This window comes from Ceratotherium simum, chromosome 16 (genome assembly GCF_057802395.1).
Source record: "Ceratotherium simum simum isolate JZ-2026a chromosome 16, ASM5780239v1, whole genome shotgun sequence".
Lineage (NCBI taxonomy): Eukaryota > Metazoa > Chordata > Mammalia > Perissodactyla > Rhinocerotidae > Ceratotherium > Ceratotherium simum.
In genome coordinates, this window is record NC_141915.1 from 60126762 (window position 1) to 60148142 (window position 21381).

The 21381-nt window shown below is 45.9% G+C and overlaps 1 protein-coding gene across 9 annotated transcripts in view; it reads left to right on the top strand.

The window, feature by feature from the left end:
• Positions 1–21381, top strand: part of RNF213 (ring finger protein 213) — a 121982-nt gene that overhangs the window by 97568 nt on the left and 3033 nt on the right. For 7 of the 9 annotated variants that reach the window (XM_087441739.1, XM_087441735.1, XM_087441738.1 and 4 more), the window contains 21 exons: positions 2354–2465; positions 3532–3745; positions 3986–4176; positions 5069–5191; positions 6014–6124; positions 6570–6812; positions 7152–7233; positions 8277–8311; positions 9642–9736; positions 10898–11057; positions 11654–11834; positions 13398–13489; positions 14102–14353; positions 15592–15724; positions 16341–16424; positions 17307–17487; positions 17732–17933; positions 19123–19200; positions 19782–19976; positions 20672–20761; positions 20853–21031. In XM_087441739.1, coding sequence (XP_087297865.1) covers positions 2354–2465; positions 3532–3745; positions 3986–4176; positions 5069–5191; positions 6014–6124; positions 6570–6812; positions 7152–7233; positions 8277–8311; positions 9642–9736; positions 10898–11057; positions 11654–11834; positions 13398–13489; positions 14102–14353; positions 15592–15724; positions 16341–16424; positions 17307–17487; positions 17732–17933; positions 19123–19200; positions 19782–19976; positions 20672–20761; positions 20853–21031 — 3033 coding nt within the window. Of the gene's footprint in view, positions 1–2353; positions 2466–3531; positions 3746–3985; positions 4177–5068; positions 5192–6013; positions 6125–6569; positions 6813–7151; positions 7234–8276; positions 8312–9641; positions 9737–10897; positions 11058–11653; positions 11835–13397; positions 13490–14101; positions 14354–15591; positions 15725–16340; positions 16425–17306; positions 17488–17731; positions 17934–19122; positions 19201–19781; positions 19977–20671; positions 20762–20852; positions 21032–21381 lie in introns of those variants that run through there. The other 2 variants (XM_087441740.1, XR_015554786.1) reach the window with 2 other exon arrangements.

Sequence of the window (21381 nt, forward strand, 5' to 3'; positions counted from 1 at the left end):
CTCTGAGTTGAGAAATACTTGCTTCCGTACTTCTTCTGTAGTTCACTTTTGTGGTTCGGGTATTTTTGTTCGTATTAAGAACTAACTGGGCTGCACTTAGATGTAATTTGTGGAAATGTAGGCGTCAGCTCTCTGGGCAGGCCCATGCAGCAGAGTTGCTGAGACCGCCGGCTCAGCGCTGGCCCGCCGCCAGCCCCACCCCTGCCCTGGGCTTCCACAGCCCTGGCTGCTCGTGGTCTGCACACCTGAAGGGAGACCATCACACTTTTTGGTCATGTCTCACTCCGCTGAGGATGGGCTCCGTCTTTGTATTGCCTTGCTTAGATAGGATGTCAACAACATGCCGAAATAGTATCATCTGTGGTGCTTGTATTGATTGAGTATTGCTGGTCTCAAAGTGTCAGTCTGGGGACCCTTGGGGGAGCCCCCGAGGTCAAAACTATTTTTAAAATAATACTGAGATATGATTGCCTTTTTCAGCATGTTGATACTTGCAGTGATGTTTCTAAAACAATGATGGGTAAAACTGCCAGCGTCTTAGCATGAAGAAACCATAGTAGCACACTTCGTGTCTTCACTGCCACACACGTGTTTTAAAAAATGCCAGTTTCACCTAAGAATGTCCTTGATGAAGATATAAACATTCTTAATTTTACTAAATCTTCAACCTTGAAGATAAGACTTGTTAATATTCTGTCAAGGTGAGAAGTACGCCCAGAGTGCTCTGGCTGCACGCCGAGGCGCAGTGGTTATCTGGAGGAAAACCACTCGTGCAGGTGTTGAGTTGTGCGCTAAGCCAGCTGCGTTTTCATGGAAATACTGTTTGTACTTGAAAGAATGACTGACACACTCCAGTTATCCAGACCTGGGCATCTGGCATGTTCTTGAAAATGAGCAAAGTAAGCCTGTCACATGAAGGAAGACAACTGAAGGTGTCTGTTGCTAATGATAAAATTCAAGCTTTTAAGCAAATATTAAAATTTTGGAAAACTTGTATCCTCCACTGTGAGCCTGTCATCTTTCTAATACTTATAGACTTTTTGATGGCATAGGTGGTGATATTAATGAATATCAGGTTTTTAAAAACATGTCGTAGAATAAAAATATTTCATTTGCAAGATATGCTTAGTTTAGTGAGCCAATATTTTTGAAATGACCGAAGCTTGATGTTACAAAATCATGCATTAGTCAAAAGAAAAATCCATTTAAAGTGTAAGGTAGACCATTTGATTTTAATGTAATTGACTATGAAAAGTGCATTGATATGGTTGCAGATTGCACATTGCAACTAACCGTTAGAAATATCATTTATCAAGGTTTGGTGTCATATCAAAGAGGAATATCCACAGTTATCTGAAAAGACTATTAAAATACTTCTCCCTTTTCCAATTACATAACGTGTAAGAACAGGTTTTCTTCATATACTTCAATATAGTGCAACCAGTTGGAAGCAGAAGCAGATCTGAGAATCCAGCTAACTTGTATTCAGCCAGGCACTAAGAAGATTTGCAGGAATGAAAAACAAAGCCACTCTTCTTACTAATTACTTTTTGTTTTGGAAAATAGTTGATTTTCTTCTTCTTCTTTTTTTTTTTTTTGGGAGGAAGATCAGCCCTAAGCTAATATCCATGCCAATCCTCCTCTTTTTGCTGAGGAAGACCGGCCCTGAGCTAACATCTATTGCCAATCCTCCTCCTTTTTTGTTTTTCCCTAAAGCCCCAGTAGATAGTTGTATGTCATAGTTGCACATCCTTCTAGTTGCTGTATGTGGGACGCGGCCTCAGCATGGCCGGAGAAGCGGTGCATCAGTGCGCGCCTGGGATCCGCACCCGGGCCGCCAGTAACAGAGCGCGCGCACTTAACCGCTAAGGCATGGGGCCGGCCCCAGTAGTTTATTTTCTTAAATGTTATTTATTTTAATGTGTAATGGGTTTATTGTTATTTTAAATGAATTGATAAATATTTTCGAAATGTTTCAGTTTTAATTTCTAATACCATCAATATTCATAGATATAACCCACATAAATAAAAGCTCTTTGGGGTTCTCAATTTTTAAGACTGTAAAGGAGTTCTGAAACCAAAAAGTTAGAGAACAGCTGGTCTAAAATACGGAATTTTATATTCCTCCAATATTGTGCTAAAATATTTTCAATAAAATCATGTTACAAACTATATATACACATCTGTGTGTATGTATGTATGTATTATACGGGAATAGAGAGAGAGAGATGGATGGATGGATGGGTAGATAGGGAGACAGGAGATAGATAGATAAATAGATAACCTTTCTGTTTTTTTTGGCAAGGTGAGTTTCCAGACTTGAGATAACCAGAAATAATATTTCTCTCCACAGCTTCCATGAAGTGAAAAGTTATATTCAGGAGTACTTGTCCCTGTTAGAAAAGAAACCATTTATAACTGAAGATAAAACTGAACTGTACATGCTCTTTAGTAACTGCCTGGAGGTAAGCTAACTACCACTTCCCTGCATTTCTTTTGCAAGCTATCTGAACCACATGGTTTATGCAATGGAAAAGTGTTCCTGAAAATTTACAGGAATTTACTATAATTTTAGTCGGTAAAATTAACAGATGCTCTGTTCCGTGTGGGGAAAAAAAGGTTTCAGAAGCATTGCTTCTGTCCTCAGCAGCTGTATATATTGACATTTATGTGCCTGTGAATGAGGAAAAAAACAGCCTAGAAGAGGGGCCGGCCCTGTAGCGTAGCGGTTAAGTGCGTGTGCTTAAGTGCATGTGCTCCACTACTGGCGGCCCGGGTTCAGATCCCGGCTGCACACCGACACACCACTTGTCAGGCCATGCTGTGGTGGCGTCCCATGTAAAGTGGAGGAAGATGGGCACGGATGTTAGCCCAGGGCCAGTCTCCCTCAGCAAAAGGAGGAGGATTGGCATGGACGTTAGCTCAGGGCTGCTCTTCCTCACAAAAAAAACAAAACAAAACAAAAAACAGCCTAGAAGAGTATACCACCAAAGTTCACCATGCTTATCTCCAGGTGGTGATAAGGTGCGAATACTTTTAATTTTTATTCGCTTCATATTTTTGTTACTTCCAAAAATTTTACAATGCCCATGAAAAAATAAGATTATACAAAATTTTTTCCTCATAGGTTTTCTTTTTTTCCTCCTTCCTGCCCCTAAAATAAAAAGAGATGTTAGTTTTCTGTGATTCAAAAAATTTACACTGAGGGTCCAGCCCCAGTGGCCTAGTGGTTAAGTTCAGCACGCTCAACTTCAGTGGCCCAGGTTCGGTTCCCAGGCGCAGACCTACACTGCTCAGTGAGCAGCCATGCTCTGCTGGGGGCCCTCATACTGAAAAATAGAGGAAGATTGGCACGGATGTTAACTCAGGGCAAATCTTCCTCTGGGAGGAGGGGGGAAATTGACACTGAAACCTACAACATTATTCTCTATCCTTCTTTTATTCTCCGTAGTCACACTATGGAAATTTTGGAAAGTTGGGGACTTGCATATTAAAAGAATAATCTTTTTCTTTTGGTTCTTTGTTCCCTAGGATTCAATACATGAGAGGAAGAGTGCTTCCTCCATAAGTGATGAATTGAAATACCTAAGAGAAGAAGGTCATTTCCTCGAGACTTATTTGTCAGGGAGACGCAGCAGAAAACCTGCTAAGGAGGCGTCAGTTGAATACCTGCAGGAGATGGCCAGGATCCGCCTCTGTCTTGACAGGGCTTCTGACTTCCTCTCTGAGCTTCGGGAAGGCTCAGGCATGTCTTCTTCAGTACCTTTCTTTACCCCAAGCTAAGAGACCCCATTATTTAGAAACTCAGAGATAGGGGAAACTAGTTCTCAGAATAATACTGGTCTATACCATGTCCCCTTTCTTTTAGATTATCTCTTTTATGTGAATTCCTAAAGAGCAGGCCTCATGCTTTTTAACTAGCTTTGCCTCCTAGACGAATACTCTCAGCCACCAGTCACTCACCCCTTTCTCATTGAACTTGCAGAGATGGCTGAGGAGAAGCGATGCTACCTGCGGCAGGTTGAGCACTTCTGTACCCAGGTAAAGAATGACTGGTACCGAGTGTACCTGGTGAGGAAGCTCACCAGCCAGCAAGGGATGGAGTTTGTGCAGAGCCTCTCCAAACAGGGCCATCCGGCCCAGTGGGTGTTTCCCAAGGAAGTCATTGCACAGCAGGTGAGAAGCACGGTCCCTGGCAGCCCTAAGGTGCTGTCACCCCTCTTCCTGCACCACACCTACACCCAGGAGTGGGTGCTGCTGCTCCTCTGACCCTCCCACCCTGACCTTCTCCCATGTCCACTGAGGAAAATGCATGTGTCTGGTCTGCTCCTCCGTCTCCGTGCTTCAGTTAATTTGACCCAGCCTGTGATAACGTTGACACAGCCTGCCAGAGGGAAAAAATGTGTGTGTGTGTGTGTGTGTGTGTGTGTGTGTTTCTGGCTTGTCATCTACCTACAGAGCTTATTTAGGCATCACTTCTGATCAAGTTTGACACAGGGAAAGCACATTTCTGTGTCTTTCTTTTGCTTTCAGCAAATTAAAAGTAATTCAGCTTGCAGAGTAAGTCCTTTTTATCCTCGGCAGGCAGAGACGGGAAAGAACGAGAACTAAGGATAAAAGAATTGCAGTAATTCTGGCTTCAGGGCCTCTCAGTGGTCCTTTCCTAGTGCTCAGAAGTGAGGAAATTCTTACTGTCTGGGGGTTGCAAAAATGGCACTAAAAATCCTGGCTTTTTTTTTTTACTACCATCTGGGGCTTGGTTGACATAGTTGAAGTCACCTGGCTGTGGCTGTGCTTTGAGTGGAGAAAGAAAGCAGCTACGAGGTTAGCACTGCCTCCTCCTGCCCAGGATTTTCATCTGCTCACCCCTCTTCATCTTGAGAGGAAGATGTGCTTCCCAGACACAGCACCAGACTGTCGTCTTGGGCTAGACCAGGGCATCCCCGTTCAGCCGTCTTTAAACCTCTAATGACTGCCTGGTTCCTTTACCTATCGGAACGGTTCTTTGCTAAGAAACATTCTCCCCACTATCCCCACTGTGATTAACCCTGAATTCCTGGGGTTGCAGAAGGACCATCCAGGCCAGATGGATCGATACCTGGTGCATGGTGCTGAATATAAGGCTCTTCGCGATGCCATGGGCAAAGCCATCCTCGAGTGCAAGCCCCTGGCTCTTGTGACTGCTCTGAAGGTAGGATGGGCTCAAGGCTCCTCTCTGGACGAAATGGCACCCCTCAGAGCCTGCGTCTTTCCTTTTTTATGTCAAATGATGCAGTGGAAGAGGCCCCGTAGAGTGACACACTGCACTGGCCACCACTGGCATGCCTGGCCAAAACAGGAGAATAGCAGTGGAGTTGGGATGATAGATTTGCTCAGTCTTGCTGACCTGCCAAGGCCATGAGAGGCTCTTTTTTGATATGTTTATATCCATCACTCCCTTTGAGACCTCACTGAAAAATCACTTTTTCCGAGATTACTCTGATAACAAGATGAACTGGCACAACTAGCAAAATTCATATCTGTGTATATTCATAATTCCTCTGTGTGCTGACGTGTGTGTATTTTACGAAAGATGCAGGGTTTTTAGAATCTAATCTTTCAAGTGTTCTAGTCTTGTTTCATTTTTCAGTCTGTTTACCCTGGCATTGTGCCAGGAAAAGAGGAACTAGAACGTCCTATCTCTGCTCAGGAAGTTTCTAGGACCAGTGAAGTAGTTAGAAAGAGAACAGGTGGTGATTTTGTGACTTCTGTCATAAGCTATCTGATAAATATTCACTGAGTTTAATATAAGAATATTTTATGAGCTCTGTAGTCTCAGAGTTGATTGCCAGAAGCCGGTCCTGGAGGTACAGTGTCCCAGGCATCCTGGGTCTTGGCAAATGCTCCCTCACCCTTCCCGTGGCTGCAGGGCTGATCCACATTCCATGTTCACCTAGGAATCCCTCAGGACTCTGGCCCTCAGATAGATCTGCATAAGTTTTCTAAGTCTCACTTGAAATCCTTGCTTTTTCAGGCCTGCAGGAACTCCAAATCTCAACAGGCAGTCCACTTACTCTTAGCCCTTTTCAGAGAGGTCACTGTTTTGTACAGATCCTGCAATGCAAACCTCCATCTTAAGCCAGAGGTGAGGATCAACATTCAGGCCTTGTGTTCATAGTCTTTTTATTTGGAGGGAGTTTTTTGAATAGAACTAAAATTTACAAATGTGAATTATGCCCATAATTTTTTATCTAGGATGAGGGTTTTCAACCTTCTCATGTGGAAGCATTACTTTTCTGTTTCACCCATGCCTTTTAGAAGTACAGTTAAAACTAAAGTCAAGAATAAAAGATAATGTTTACCAAAATAATATATCAAAATGAGTGCTTGGGAATGTAGTTGCTGTGTTTATAGATGAGAATTCTCTTCTGGATAATTTCCCCTCAAATGGTGATAATGTAACCATATTTACCTTGATATTGATACGTATTTGGTATCAAAATGAATAAATAACTTACGAACAAATGTTTGGATTCACATAACAGTCTTCTTTGGTATATTTCAATATTAAAAGCATTTTCTCCTGTCAGCAATGTGAGGCTGTGAACCAGTTCATCGAGGAAAGCAAGCTCCTCTCTCCTCCTGAGGTCAGGCGTTTTGCAACATCCCTTGTGACCAATACTCTCCCACTGCTGAGGACGGGTCCCAGAGTCAGCAGCCTTGAAGGGACAGTGACAGAAATGGCTATTCATGCTGCAACCATCCTTCTCTGTGGACAAAACAAAGTCTTGGAACCCCTAAAGAATTTGGCCTTCTCCCCAGCCAACATGGCGGTAAGCCTGGGGTGAGACTACCTCAGCTTTCACAGTGAACGCTTGCACGGTTTGCCACTGAAGAGCCCGAGCCTCTACCTTGGAAACTGCTGAACCTGTTGATCTTCTAGATCTTCTGTCTGCCTTTGTCTCACTTGATCCTTTAGTTCTCAGTGATGGTAAAAGCTTGCCCTACTCTTTGTTATTACACAGCTGTTATATTTCCTTCATAGAGAGCTTTTGAGGTCAAGAAGAAGGAAAATCAAGTTCACTTTCTTCTGCTAGGACTCTTGCTGAACAGCAGCAGCCAACCCATATGCTCACTGACCTAAAGCGAGCTCTGCTTTTTTGGTTTTTCAGAATGCTTTTCTTCCAACGATGCCCGAAGACTTGCTGGCTCAAGCTAGGACTTGGGAGGGTCTGGAAGGAGTCCGCTGGTACAGTAAGTGTTGGTGTCTGAGATGGAGTCACACCCCTCTGGGCTTTGAAGAGCATCCTAAAGCCACAGGAGGCATTGGTTTAGAATTGGGGTCCACATGGCTTGTACCTGAAGGTCGCAAAGTGCCTGCCTCCTTCTGCTGTTGGTGCCTTTGCAGAACACAAATGGCTTGAAGGAGCTGGCGCTTTGCTGACTGTAGATGATGCAGATCATTTCTGTTCTTGGTCATGGGGAAGGACCCATTAGGATGCACCTCTCTTCCCTGGAATAGGCCACTGGGAGAAGCGGGGAGTGGGAGCCACATCAGAGGCTCAGTCAAGGGCCAGCTCACAATCCAACCAAGTCTTTGACCCAAAGCTAGTTCTTTTTGTAATATAACCCATAACTTGAATAAATAATTTTTTGTGTGTGTGTGTGAGGGAGATCAGCCCTGAGCTAACATCCAATGCTGATCTTCCTCTTTTTTGCCAAGGAAGATTGGCCCTGAGCTACTGACTGTGCCCATCTTCCTCTACTTTATATGGGACGCCACCACAGCATGGCTTGACAAGCGGTGCCTCAGTGCGCGCCCAGGATCTAAACGCGCAAACGTCGGGCCGCCAAAGCAGAGTGCACGCACTTAACCACTTGCGCCACTGGGCCAGCTCCCTAAGTAATCTTTTTAAACTAGTTTTAAAAGTTGTTATAAAACGTACTCATGGCAAAAAAAATAACAACCAAGAAAATAGAAAGGTATAAAATACTATCCGCCCTGCCTCCAAAAGTAATCCCTGGTGTGAGCCTGTAATCCAGTTTCTCTTTGCTTTGTAGAATTAAACTCAGAGACTTTTTTCACTAACAACATATATTTGCTGAGTTCCTGGTATGTGTCAAATAACTAATAACTAAACTAACAAAGTAGTTCAGGCTCTCTGATGGCGTGCTGGGGGTGTTCACTCTACATCGTATTTTGATCAGGCCAGAGAGGAGACAGTTAGCTTTCCCTTTTCACTGCGGGTCATTAAGAGAAACCTCACCAGCCAACGTGTGTTCTATTCTTTTAACAGCATGTCCCAACGGTCACCCATGCTCTGTAGGAGAGGTGAGTCTTGGTATTTGGGGTAGGATTTGAGGGATTCAGAACATGTGTTCCTCTGGGTCTGAGGAGAGGGGGACGTGGAGGATGAGGATGATGAGGGTCTTGACATCTAGGAGAACACAGACTCATTTTGAGGGCTGTTCTAGGTGTCCAACTAAACATCTAAATGGTGATAAGGATTTCCAGCCAGAGTTTCCCAACCTCAGCACTGTGGACATAACGCTTTATTGTAGGGCTGTTGTGGGCATTTTGGTATGTTTAGCAGCACTCCTGGCCTCAACTTGCCACATGCCAGTAGCACCCCATCTCCCCCAGTGTAACAGCCAAAAATGTCTCCAGACATTGCCAAAGGTCCCCTGGGTGATAAAACTTCTGCTGGTTAGGAACCACTGCTAGCCATCCTTCCTAGCCACTGCAGCATGGGATCCATGACACGTGTCTTTCTATGATGGCAAAGTGTTGACTAGATCGTAGGCGGGATTACTAGCCCAGAGAGGAGATGTGGTCTAGATACCAAAGGACAGGGAAAAGAGACTCATAGCTTATAAGCCCTTGGGGGAAGGAACTATGTATTATCCACCTCTGAATCCCGAAGCATCTAGCCAGGGCCCTTCATAGTGTGATCTGTACTTGCTCAGCAACAGGCTGTTGAATTGAACTGACAAATGTTATTTAATAAAGTAAGAAACAGACGTGGAGGAAAAAACTGATATATACTCTTCATCTTTCTGAGCTTCACTCACTTCCTCTTCCCTGAAATGAGACTGAAATAGATTCTTCCCAAGATAGTGCTCCCAGCTCTAAAATTTTGTGGTCTGGGAATCTGAGGTTGGTTTGGTCTGTAACAGTCTGTGAGCCTTTGGAAGTAGCAGATCATATGGTTACATTTTTTTAAATAAAGTCCACGTGGAGTGAAGGCAATCAGTTTGGAAGCTACTGTAGTATTCCTGGTGTTGGAGGCTCACGCCCGAGTCTAGCACAGAGGCGAGTGTGAGAGATGGGGGATTGAATGCACTGACGAATATGTGAAAGGAGGGTTGAGTTTTATATCTTTGTCTATAAAGTGTCTACTTGGGAATAAAACTAAAATTGTCTCTCCTGTTTAAAAAAAAGTCCAACTTTGCCCCTGTCCAACATAATATGCGTGGAGCATCTGACCTGTCTCCCACGGCTCCTGCAGTCCCGCCTGCCGTACGCGTACACTAGAGTAAGCAAGCCTAGTGGCCTCCACTGCCGCCCGTGGTGAGGAGGTTTTCGTGTGCAGGATGGCATTTGTGCATAAAATGATACTGGCTCGGAAACTGAGCTCGGGTCCCATTTGTCTTTATCCTAGTGTGGCATGCCAATGGAACAGAGCTCTTGTGTTGACTGTGGTGCTCTAATTGGAGGGATTAATCATCAGCCAAAGCAAGGATTCAAAGTGATCCAGTATGTAAGATTGGATTTCCTTTTTAAGCAGTCAGACCGTGGGCTTTGGTTAAGCAGTCAGACCGTGGGCTTTGGGGCTATTTCTATTCCAGCTGATAGATTGATACTAAATGTAGTATCAATTACTGTAGTACATTTGGACCTGCATCCTGTCGGATATCAATGCCAAGGTCCCTGTAGTCATACAACAGTGAGGGGTTTGATCTGTCATTGGCTAACTGGGCTTTAAATACAAAGCAAACTACACATTAATACTTATTATTATGAATTCTTATTAATTCAAATGTCTTCCTTTTGGGTCTTGGGCACGCTCCCTGTAGAATATGCTCAACATAAACAGGTGACCTAATTCTGAGGGACATTTAAGTCTACAAAACCAGAAACTATGCATTTGTCTGAGTAGATGCCATCTCACTTTTAAACTTTCTTAGCTTCCTCTTTTTTTGACAAAAGTGAAGGAGACATAGTCAATCTTATCAAATATTTCAGAATCCAGATAAAACTCTGAGCTCATATTCCCACTCTTGCTCATGAGACAAGCATGGTTGTCAGTGTTCCCTTCAGATGGGAGCTAGGACCTCTCTCTGGTCATCATACATTCTATTCTTGTGCAGTCACAATTTAAAATATTCTAACCTCTTGTCTCCACAAACTGTCAGAATGTCCTAAAATCTCCAGTATTTTTGCAACTGAGCACACCCATCCTTCCACACCTCCCGTCTGGGTGTGAGGTGGATCGTTGGCTGGACCTTGGGTCCCAGTTTCTGATTCGGGAGAATGAGAACAGTGTGCACACATCCCCATGTCAATGTCAGCTCTCCCAAACTCCGTCCTCTGCCTGCCTGCTCCTCTGCCCACAATGATATCAGTGGAAGAAGCAGGTCCAGACCTCCCCATCCTGACACCGGCCCAAGGAAGGCACAGCCACTTAATTCAGCCACTTCACACTGAGAATGCTGTGGGCTTTTGGTCAGCCAGAAAGGTGAATCTATAAAGAAAAAGACTCTCAGGAAAGCGATCTGGGCTTAGTAGAATAAGAAATACTTTGACATTGTTTTCTTCAGAATTAGTCTCCAGGTCCTGAGAGTCTGAAGTGTGCCCCTAGAGCTGAGAAGAAATGATCAGCTTCAGCTTCACCTGGTCTTCTCTTGTCCTTTCCAGAAACGGCATAGACAGAACTCAAACTGGCCACGTGCTGGGGAACCCGCCACCCAGAAGCGAGACGGTGGTATCTGACCGAGAGCTGTCTCCAGTGGTCTTCCTTCTCATCCGATTACTCACTCATCTGGCTATGCTTTTGGGAGCTGCCCAGAGCCCCCAGGTAGAGCGTGGTGCTGCCAAACTGTGGATTTTGTCGCTAGAGTAATGACCTGCTCTAGTGTTTTCACAGCAAGTCCTTTTGTCTAAAAAGTCTCGGCCATCTCCTGTGGATTTTGAGTATGTCATTGTTACCTAATCCACAAAGTAATGGGAAGTTTACAACTCCTAATTTTTCCTGCTATGGCATATGATGGTATGGGGGAAATACTCGTCAGACTATATAAAATCCATTTTAAATAAACAACTCTGTCTTCAGTCCGCACCTGGGAGCAGAGAGCTAATATGATCTTGATTTTACCTGTGTCTTCACTGTAGCTCTAGGGAAGAAAGAAAGAGCACACTGCATTTCCTCTAAGCTAATTAACCATGGTAGCAAGAAGTTCTGGCTTTCACAATTCTTTATTTCGCTCTGACGACGTCAAGGGCCGTCAGTTCTATCCTCTTCCTTGGCCTCTGCTGTTTGAATCGCACTTCCATCACTCATGTTAGAGACCGTCTTCTGACACGGTGCTGGCTTTTCACTCCTGGCCTCCACTGAACTCACTATCTCCTCTACAAACAAGATCTTGCTTGACATTTGTCTCATTGTCCCCACAGGCTCTGATAAACATCATTAAGCCTGCAGTGAGGGATCCAAGAGGATTTCTGCAGCAGCATATCGAGAGAGACTTGGAGCAGTTAATCAAGACGCTGGGGAAGAGCGCCGATGAGACGGTCACCGTGGTGCACCTGGTCCTGTGCAGCCTTCTCAAGGAGCAGCGCCCCCTCTCCGGCCAGAGTAAGGAAAGGGGGGGGCGAGGGGGTCCCAGCACGGGTCATGGAGCACAGTTGCAAAGAAAGCAGGCTTACTCCTCACAGCTCCAGAGGGAGATAAAAGGATGGCGTGTGGAAGGTGACGCCACGCCGCAAGTGGAGGAACAAGAAAAAGTGTGCTTGCTGGCAGATGTTCCCCTGCTGGGTCACGACCTACAGTACTCAGGGTCGTCTGCACAGAGGTGTGAAATGCAGGTGTATGTGGGGAGGCTTGGCAGTTTCCAAGTCAGCCTTGTAGGTAATTCACTCCCTGTACTGGGGACATAGATTGTCTGAAACAGGCGCTTGTGTGTCAGTGAGTCCTCACCATCAGAGGGACTGATGTCTGGTAATTGCTTGGAACTTGTTCTCTTTGTACACCTGTCCTGTTTTAGGGGGTAGCTTCTGCTTTCCCTAAAAATATCGCAGTCATAGGCTGACACTATGGTTACATGTCCATGTTCACTGAACTAATTTTCCTGTTTTAAAAATTTGAATCCAGGGGCCGGCCCAGTGGTGCAAGTGGTTGGGTGTACGCACTCCGCTGCGGTGGCCCAGGGTTCGCCGATTTGGATCCCGGGCGCGCACCAACTCACTGCTTGGCAAGCCGTGCTGTGGTGGCGTCCCATGTAAAGTGGAGGAAGATGGGCACAGATGTTAGCCCAGGGCCAGTCTTCCTCAGCAGAAAAAGAGGAGGATTGGCAGATGTTAGCATAGCGCTCGTCTCCTCACAAAAAAAAAAAAAAGAAATTGAATCCATACAGAAAGAAAAGGTCTGTAAGACGACTTAGTAGAATAGTGATCTCTGAGTGGTGGAATTAAGAGTGATTTTATTTTCTTTTTGTTTATCTGCAAAATTATTTTAAAATCACCATTGTAATGATAACGTTATTTAAAATAATAAAATTATTAAATATAATTATTATTATAAAATAATAATAATTAAGTTATTTTATTAGCAATTAAAAGTCCTGCCACAGGACCAGAAAATCCATTTCCACTTAATTGCTACTTTACCGGAAATCAGCATCAGTATATATTTCCCGTTTAGCAAAATTTGATTTTGTTTTAAGCCTCTCGTTCTAGTGTGATTTCAAACTAGGTGAGCTCATTCAGGATCATACTGACAGAATGACTGAATTCTAGAAGCATGCCAGCCGTTCCCACAGCACTCTGCACCGCAGAAGCATATGCAGGGTCCTGCTCCGTGTGTGAGCCTGGGCGGCAGCAGCTGATATGGCTGATGGTGGCACCAGCCACCATTATTTTGCCCCTGGGCTTCTGATTCAAAGGACTCTCCTTTCAGCAATTTTGTTCAGAATGGTTTTAGGATGACACTTGGTGGGTTTTTAGAGTTTTTAGAGACTGAAGTATCTTCACAAAGATCAAGGGGTTGGTGGTAGCAGCAGGAACCATTTTAAAATACTCAGGTTAATTCAGGAGGATACACCCCCCGCCCACAGAGCATTATTTCGGTTGAACATTTGTTTACTGTCTGTAGACTGCTGTGGTTTTGTTCCTTGGGTGACCCAGACATTTTTGTTTGTAGGGCCTTTAAATTTTGATGCAGTATTGTCAACCAAAGAAAAGAGAAACAACTGGGAAAAGCTTGCTGAGACTCTTATTTTACCTGCACTAGAGGTAAGTGATGGGTGACAACAGTGACCTGGTTACTTCGTCTGGGAGAGAGCAGGAGGGTGTTTCTCCTCAGCGCTCTGGCCTGTCTCTTATGGAAGTGCTGTCGAAGCCTTTGGCTAAGCCTCAGACTTGGGTGTTCTCTATCCGGGTCACCCCACCCTCCTGCTGTCCTGAGGCCGGTCGGAGAGTCTGGCTGAGGAGCGACGGGGATTCCAGAGGGTGCAGGCAGTAGTCTTCATTATTTCTTACAGCAGATTGTGAGAGCAAGAGACAGAGAAATAGACTGTCACGTAGATGGCCACCCAAAATGTATTAATAATCATACGTTAACTCTCCTCTGTCAGATGAGAGTGTTTCTGAGAGTAACTGAGCCCATCAGGAAATAAAAGTCAGTAAGTAAGAGAATAGGAATGAAACAGAGGTCTCTGAGTCTCATTCTATTTGGGGAGACATAAACCTACGAACAAGAAACATGTAAATTATGATCAAAGTTAAGAAACATGCTAAAATGAGGAGGGCAGGCTCCCTAATTTGCCCACTGGTAAAGTCTCTAGGTGTCCCCGTCTGTTTGCAGTTACCGTACCTGCAGAATCCTGTATCGTTTTCTTCCCCTAGCATCTAGATAAAACCCTCCTGACAGTGAATACACTCATCAGCCAAGATGAGCGGATCAGCTCCAACCCTGTGGCCAAAATCGTCTTCAGTGACCCAGTGGCCTTCCTGCCCCACCTGCCCCAGAATAGCGTGGTTCACTGCTCCAGGATGTGGAGCTGCAGGAAAAGAATCACCGTTGAGTACCTCCAGCACATCGTGGAGCAGAAAAATGGCAAAGAAACAGTGCCCATCCTCTGGAAGTTTCTCCAGAAGGTAAGGCTGCCTCACCATGACCACCTGGCAGGATGTGCCCTGCAGACCTGAGGCCCCCGCTTCTGATTGGGTCTGATCGTTCCTACAGATGGGACATCTAACAGACTACTTCAGTGCTTTGATTTTTGAATAGAATATCTGTAGCAGAAGACTCAGGGAGAGAATAGAGATCTTCATACACATCAAACTGTGCGGGTAGTTTGAGGGATAAAGTCACAGATGAAATATATACACGAGCTGGAATTAGCAGGAATCTGTAGGAACTTGAGGACCCTGGAGAGGATCTCCCCAATCACTCAACAGGAAAGAATAGAATAAAAATTTTCCCTGGCCGTGTCTGTTCATCTTCATCCCCCCGGTGCCTAGAGCACTTAGTCATCAATGAGTGTCTGTTGAATGAAAAAGCTTTAGCCAAGAATGTATAACGAAATCAAACAAACAAACAAACAAATCTTCCCTGTTCCTGAACCATTCGGGCTTAGACGGAAGAAAGGTGAGTGCGTGAGCGGCAGTGGTGGTGGCAGTGGAGGGTCGGGAACAGTCAAGAGTATCGGTCATATCGGTTAGAACCAGAAACTCACACTGTGTCTAACTTTAATCCATTTGAACTTTTATTTTCTACAATAGATTTTCTAATCATTTCCCTCTATGGACCAGTATTTGTAGTCTAGCAAGAAGTAAGATGATTCAGAAACTTCTGTTGGTCAGTTAAAGGAAATAAATTCACAGTAGGAAGGACTTCACAGTGATACTGTGATCTCTCGCTAAGGTGCATAGTTCCTTCTTGTGAAGATACTTACTAGGTCCTAGGTCTTCAGAACGACACCCAGGATAATGCCAAACTTCATTGCCTGTCCTCTTGGTCCTTCTGCTCTCGGCAGCTTCTCTCCACGCCCAGCCTGTCACACGGGCCCAAGAGGCTGATTTCCCTCATCGGCTTTTGGCAGACACTTGCTGTGTCAGCCCCACAGGGGCGGGGACTTTGTCTAGTTCACTCCTCCATCTCTAGGGTGTAGAATGGTGGCTAAACATACTGCAAGCAGTCGATAGGCACTTGCTAAAAGGATGGTCTGACCTTTTCCCCACTTTCAAGTACCATGATATGTCATTGTATAAAATGGCACATTGACTAGATTAAACTACGAATGCACATCCTGAGCCAGCCCCAAAGTCTGTTTCCCCAGTACCATTTTCTAGGTAAATTAAAGAGTGTCTCTGGGTGGTCTTCCCTTCTCCAGGAGGCGGAACTGAGACTGGTGAAATTCTTGCCTGAGATTTTGGCCCTGCAAAGGGATCTAGTGAAACGATTCCAGAATGTTTCGGAAGTTGAATACAGCTCCATCCGAGGTTTTATTAGCAGTCACAGTTCAGGTATGACTCTGCTCTAATCAGAGATCAGGACTGTCCGTGTCTGGTTCTTCAAAATGGTCACTCCAGGGCCGGCCCTGTGGTGTAGTGGTTAAGTTCACATGCTGGGCTTCAGCGGCTGGGGGTTCACAGGTTTGGATCCTGGGTGAGGACCTACGCACCACTCATCAAGCCATGCTGTGGTGGCGTCCCACATACAAAACGGAGGAAGACAGGCACAGATGTTAGCTCAGGGCCAATCTTCCCCAGCAAAAAGAGGAGGATTGGCACCACATGTTAACTCAGGGCTAATCTTCCTCACACACACACAAAAAATGATTACTCCAGCTGGCGGGTGGGGCCCGTCAGGGCTTGGGTGCCCTATACCCTAAGCTTTTAGCATGAAGCCAGGGGTGCCATGAATCCCAAAAACACATTAGAGGCTTTGCTGCAGCTGATGGTGCCTCCCTCTCTCTAGATCCTCAAACTCGGCTTTAGTGCTAAAACAGTAGTTAGAACGCGTTGGTGAATACATGAAGGTGCCAAGTTGGGTTCTTTCCAAAGAGCATGTGACTGTGTCAGTCTGACCTAGACCAGGAGGAGTTATCATGGGGTTCTTGAAAAGTTTTCTGTCTGACAGGTGGGTTGAAGCAGTTATTCCACAACAGAATCACTGTCTTTTTGTCGACATGGAATAAACTCAGGAGGTCACTTGACACCAATGGTGAGTGTCACATTCCCCGATCTGAAAGCTGCTTCTCTTCAGCCTAGCCACCTGCCCGTGCTGTTGCATACACCATGCTATGTGCACTGAATGCTGAATCTAAGAATCTTTTGGTGGAGGTGTCTGGGATAAGTGAAATACATATTAGGAAAAATAAACCCTCAGTCTTCTTGAATCTATAAAGTGGAATAAAAAAGGAGTTGAGGGGCCGGCCCCATGCCATAGTGGTTAAGTTTGGCACATTCCACTTCAGTGGCCAGGTTTGCGGGTTCAGATCTCGGGCACAGACCTACACCATTCGTCAGCCATGCTGTGGTGGCGACCCACATATAAAAAGTAGAGGAAGATTGGCACAGATGTTAGCTCAGTTTTCCTCAAGCAAAAAAAAAAAAAAAAAAACGGGGCCGGCCCCTTGGCTTAGCGGTTAAGTGCTCGCGCTCCACTGCTGGCAGCCCGGGTTCAGATCCCAGGCACGCACCGACGCACCGCTTCTCCGGCCATGCTGAGGCCGCGTCCCACATACAGCAACTAGAAGGATGTGCAACTATGACATACCACTATCTACTGGGGCTTTGGGGAAAAATAAATAAATAAATAAAATTATAAAAAAAAAACAAAAACGAGGAAGATTGGCAACAGATGTTAGCTCAGAGCTAATCTTCCTCAGCATTAAAAAAAAAAGGAGTTGAGTACATTTGAAACTTGTCAGCATATAAGAGAGATGGGAGGCAGGGTCTTAAGGGCATTCCTGGTTCCCAGCTCTGGCTGAGCTAACTTCTGCTCCTCCTCCCCACTGTGGTGGGCTCCCTGGCCTTGATCTTGTGAAAGAAACAGCATAGAGATGAATGCCTCTCTGCTTAAGAAGAACCCTGTTGTTTAAAGGTGAAATCAAGCTACCTGAAGCCTACTGCAGCACCGACTTAGATCTCGACACTGACTTCGAGGTCATTCTGCCGCGTCGCCGGGGCCTGGGCCTCTGTTCCACCGCCTTAGTCAGCTACCTGTTTAACCTGCACAATGAAATGGTCTACACGGTGGAGAAGTTCTCCAAGGAAAACAACAGGTGAGTGCACGAGCCTGCAGGAGGTGGTGTCTTTTCCACCCAGGTAGTCACTTCTGCGGTGATACAAGCAGGGTCCCAGGCCCCCAAGGGAGAGATGCAAGCCAGATTCCAGCTCCTTCTCTAATAGACTCTCCTTCGGCCACGTTCGTGGGTATCCAGGGACATCAAATGGGAACTGGCTCCATATAACCCAGGCCATGAGCACTAGACCAGACACTGAGTGCTGTGTCTTTATGTCCCTCAGCTATTCCGTTGATGCCTCTGAGGTGACTGACCTACATGTCATCAGTTACGAAGTGGAGCGGGACCTGACTCCACTGATTCTCTCCAACTGCCAGTATCAAGTGGAGCAGGGTGGAGAGACCTTGCAGGAGTTTGACCTGGAGAAGATCCAGCGCCAGATCACCAGCCGGTTCCTCCAGGGCAAACCCAGGCTGACCCTCAAGGTAAGGCTGACCCTGCTGGTGTTTATTTGGTTAGCATGTCTGTTTTGCAAAAGTTGCCCTGGCTGTGGTTTTGATCACAGTGGTTTCGGAGCAAGGAGGTCTGGACCGTGTCATCCACACCCCCAGTGTCTGGGACCACCGCTCGCATCCGCATCTCTGGGCGGATGCCCTCTCGAGCTGTCTTCTGCATCAGCCTCCGCACCTCAGCACCCCAGGGCTATCTTCAAGTCTTAATGGACTCATTGTCCCGATTTCTCTACAGCACCACCAGCCACCCAACAAACCCTCAGAGTCATCCTTTCCCCGTTCTCCTTTAGTCTCCACATACAAGCTGTCATCTGGTACCATCAGTTGTCCCCCGTTTAACTACCACAGCCCACTGCTTTAGTTCACAGCATCTGTCCTTAAGTTCCACAACTGCACTAGCTCCCAACTGGTCCCTGCCTCCAGTTTATTCAGTCTATAGTTCTGAAATCAGATCTGATCCCATCACTCGCTGTTGGACAGCCTGGACGAGCATCCCACTGCACAGGGGATAAAGCCTACACTCCTTTGTCTGGCATGAACGGCCCTGTGGCCTTGCCCCAGCCCTATCTCCAGCCACTTACCTCGCTTACTGCAGTGAGTCCTATTACCTCAGCCACTGGATCACTCTCCTTCCCTGAACACATCATGCACTCTCCCATCTGTTCTTTTATCCGGGCTGCACTTGTTCCTTCCAGGTGCCGTCAAAGATATTGTACTTCGGTATATTTATTCTCCCTCACTGCCCACAGTTGTGCTGTAAACTGTTTGAGCCCAAGGCTGTTTTTAATTCAGCTGCTATCCCTGTTGTCTAGCAGCGTGACCGCTTTCTTCATAGTCTGTGCTCAGTAGTAGTTGAGTGAATGCACAAATGGTTGGTCCTCACATACCTGTTTCCCTGGCGGTCCACAAGCCTGCAGTATCCTTCATCACAGAATCCGCCTGGCCACCCAGGCTAGGCTGGCTTCCTTGTTGTGTTACTGTTTCCACAGACTGTGTTTCACCACAGACATGACATGGCAACAGAGAGCTGCACACTTTGCCCGGTGATGCACTGAACATCACGGTGCTACAGTTGAGTTACTGCTCAAGAGTATACTTGTCATCTGATGGAAACTTCCACAATGGATTCAATTTCCAAAGACTTTTTTTCTTTTCAATTTAGGGAATACCCACTTTGGTATACAGACGTGACTGGAACTACGAACATCTCTTTATGGGCATCAAGAACAAAATGCCACAGGTGATCATGATAAACCTTATCATTTGCACGGTGCTTTGTCTCATCAGAGTGCTTTCGTTCACATTAGGGCTGTTCCACTCTCACTCCAGGCGTTTGCTATCAGGACCAAAGAGTTTCAGTGGCCTCCCTAAATTCCCTGATCCCAATGCTCTTTCCAAAGGGCAAGCGGGACATGAAATCAGCAAAAGTTTTCTTGTTGAGTATAAACAGATTGAAATCTTGTGGTGTTAGTTTCTTAGCAATCATGTCATGACCGTGTATCCTGATGTGAAAGGTCCAGAGAACTTATTTATTCCTGCTCTTTTGATTTGTGCGCGTGTGTGTGTGTATGCGCGCGTGTGTGCGTGCATCCATATGCATAGCCTTACAAAGTTGCTCTGAGGACTCAGTGAGGTCATACCTATTTCCATAAAGTGTCTGGACTATTGCTGACACTTAGGAAGCACTGCATGTTAACAGTTGTTATCAGAGAGTTTGTCCCATCTTGTGGCCTCGGCAGTGAAGAAGGTAAGTGCTCTTACCAGGTAGCAATGCACAGGAAACCCCACCCATGGACCCCTGTCCTGCCTTTGATTTCCTAGAACCCCCTCCCCAACGCGGTCATCAGCGCCATCAGTGGACAGCTGCAGTCCTACAGTGATGCCTGTGAAGCTCTGTCTGTCATAGAAGTCACTTTGGGGTTTCTGAGCACGGCTGGTGGGGATCCGAACATGCCCTTGAATGTGTATATACAAGACATGCTGCGAATGAGTGATCAGATAACGCTGGTTTTAAAGGTGGGTCTTGTGTTAGATTTCAGAGGAAATCAGCATTGCTCCATACCTTCATCTCCCCACTTCCTACTAGGAATACCGCCATTCAGGGCGTACCCATCTAGGCAGCCCCTGGAAAGGAGGCGGAGTCAAGAACAGCCCCTCACCCAGCCAGTCCTCAGTGTAAACAGAACACACTCTGGCGGTAAAGACAGAGATGCATTCAGAACCTAAGAATCTGGACAGAGGGCCACAGACATGACTGAGGACATCAGCCAGCTGCTGGCTGCATGATGTTAATGGACTCTGAGGTGCTGCAGGAGGGAGAGGATTTCAGAGACTTTTTTTTTTTTTTTTTATAATTTTTATTTATTTATTTTTTTCCCCCAAAGCCCCAGTAGATAGTTGTATGTCATAGCTGCACATCTTCCTAGTTGCTGTATGTGGGACACAGCCTCAGCATGGCCGGAGAAGCGGTGCGTCGGTGCGTGCCCGGGATCCGAACCCAGGCCGCCAGCAGCGGAGCGCCCGCACTTAACCGCTAAGCCACGGGGCCGGCCCTCAGAGACATTTTAAAGATGAGGCAGGTGAATTAGTGGATGGAACAGAGACGACCTTCATAATGAGGGAAATGGGAAAGTAAGGGTAGGAGTGAAATCAGGGCCTGCATGGGCGGCACTCAGACTCACTCCTATGCCGGCATTCTCTTCCTGTTTCAGGACTTACACAGATGTCAGTTAAGACACGTCATTGCCCTCTGGCAGGTCCTCTCTGCTCATAAGTCCGAACAGCTGCTGCGCCTGAAAAAAGTGAGTCTGGCCCCTTCCCCTCCACCTGGAGCGAGGGAGCTGCACTCTCTTCCCAAGCTTCCCTGTTTTGTTTGTTCGTATTTCGTTTTAGGAGCCATTTGGGGAAATCAGTTCAAAGTACAAAGTCGATCTCAGCCCAGAGGATGCTAAGCTCCTCATCACTTTCCTGAATCACATCAGCCTGGACACCTTTCTCCTGGAGCTTCATGAAATGATGATCTTGAAACTGAAGAACCCCCAGACTGAGGAGGATTTCAACCCTGAGTGGAGGTACGGATTTGCAAACCTGTTGGACCAGGCGCACACAGAAGGTTCTGCCATAGCTCTTGTGACCCTCCCTAGACAGGAAAACAGTTATCTTACCACAGAGTTCTGTTTCCTGCTGTTTGACCATTACCAGGCCACCTGAAGACTGGCTTTTTGGGTTTTAATCTCTACTGTATTTTTTTTTAATAACTACACAGTCATATATTCTCATTATAACAAGTGGATTTATTATGTCAAAGAGATGTGCATTTTAAGTTTGATAGAAAAAGCTGTGCCAAAGTATGGTGTATGAGAATACCAGCACTAGATATGGCCCATCTTTTGCATTTTTGCTGATCTAATGGCCAAAAAAT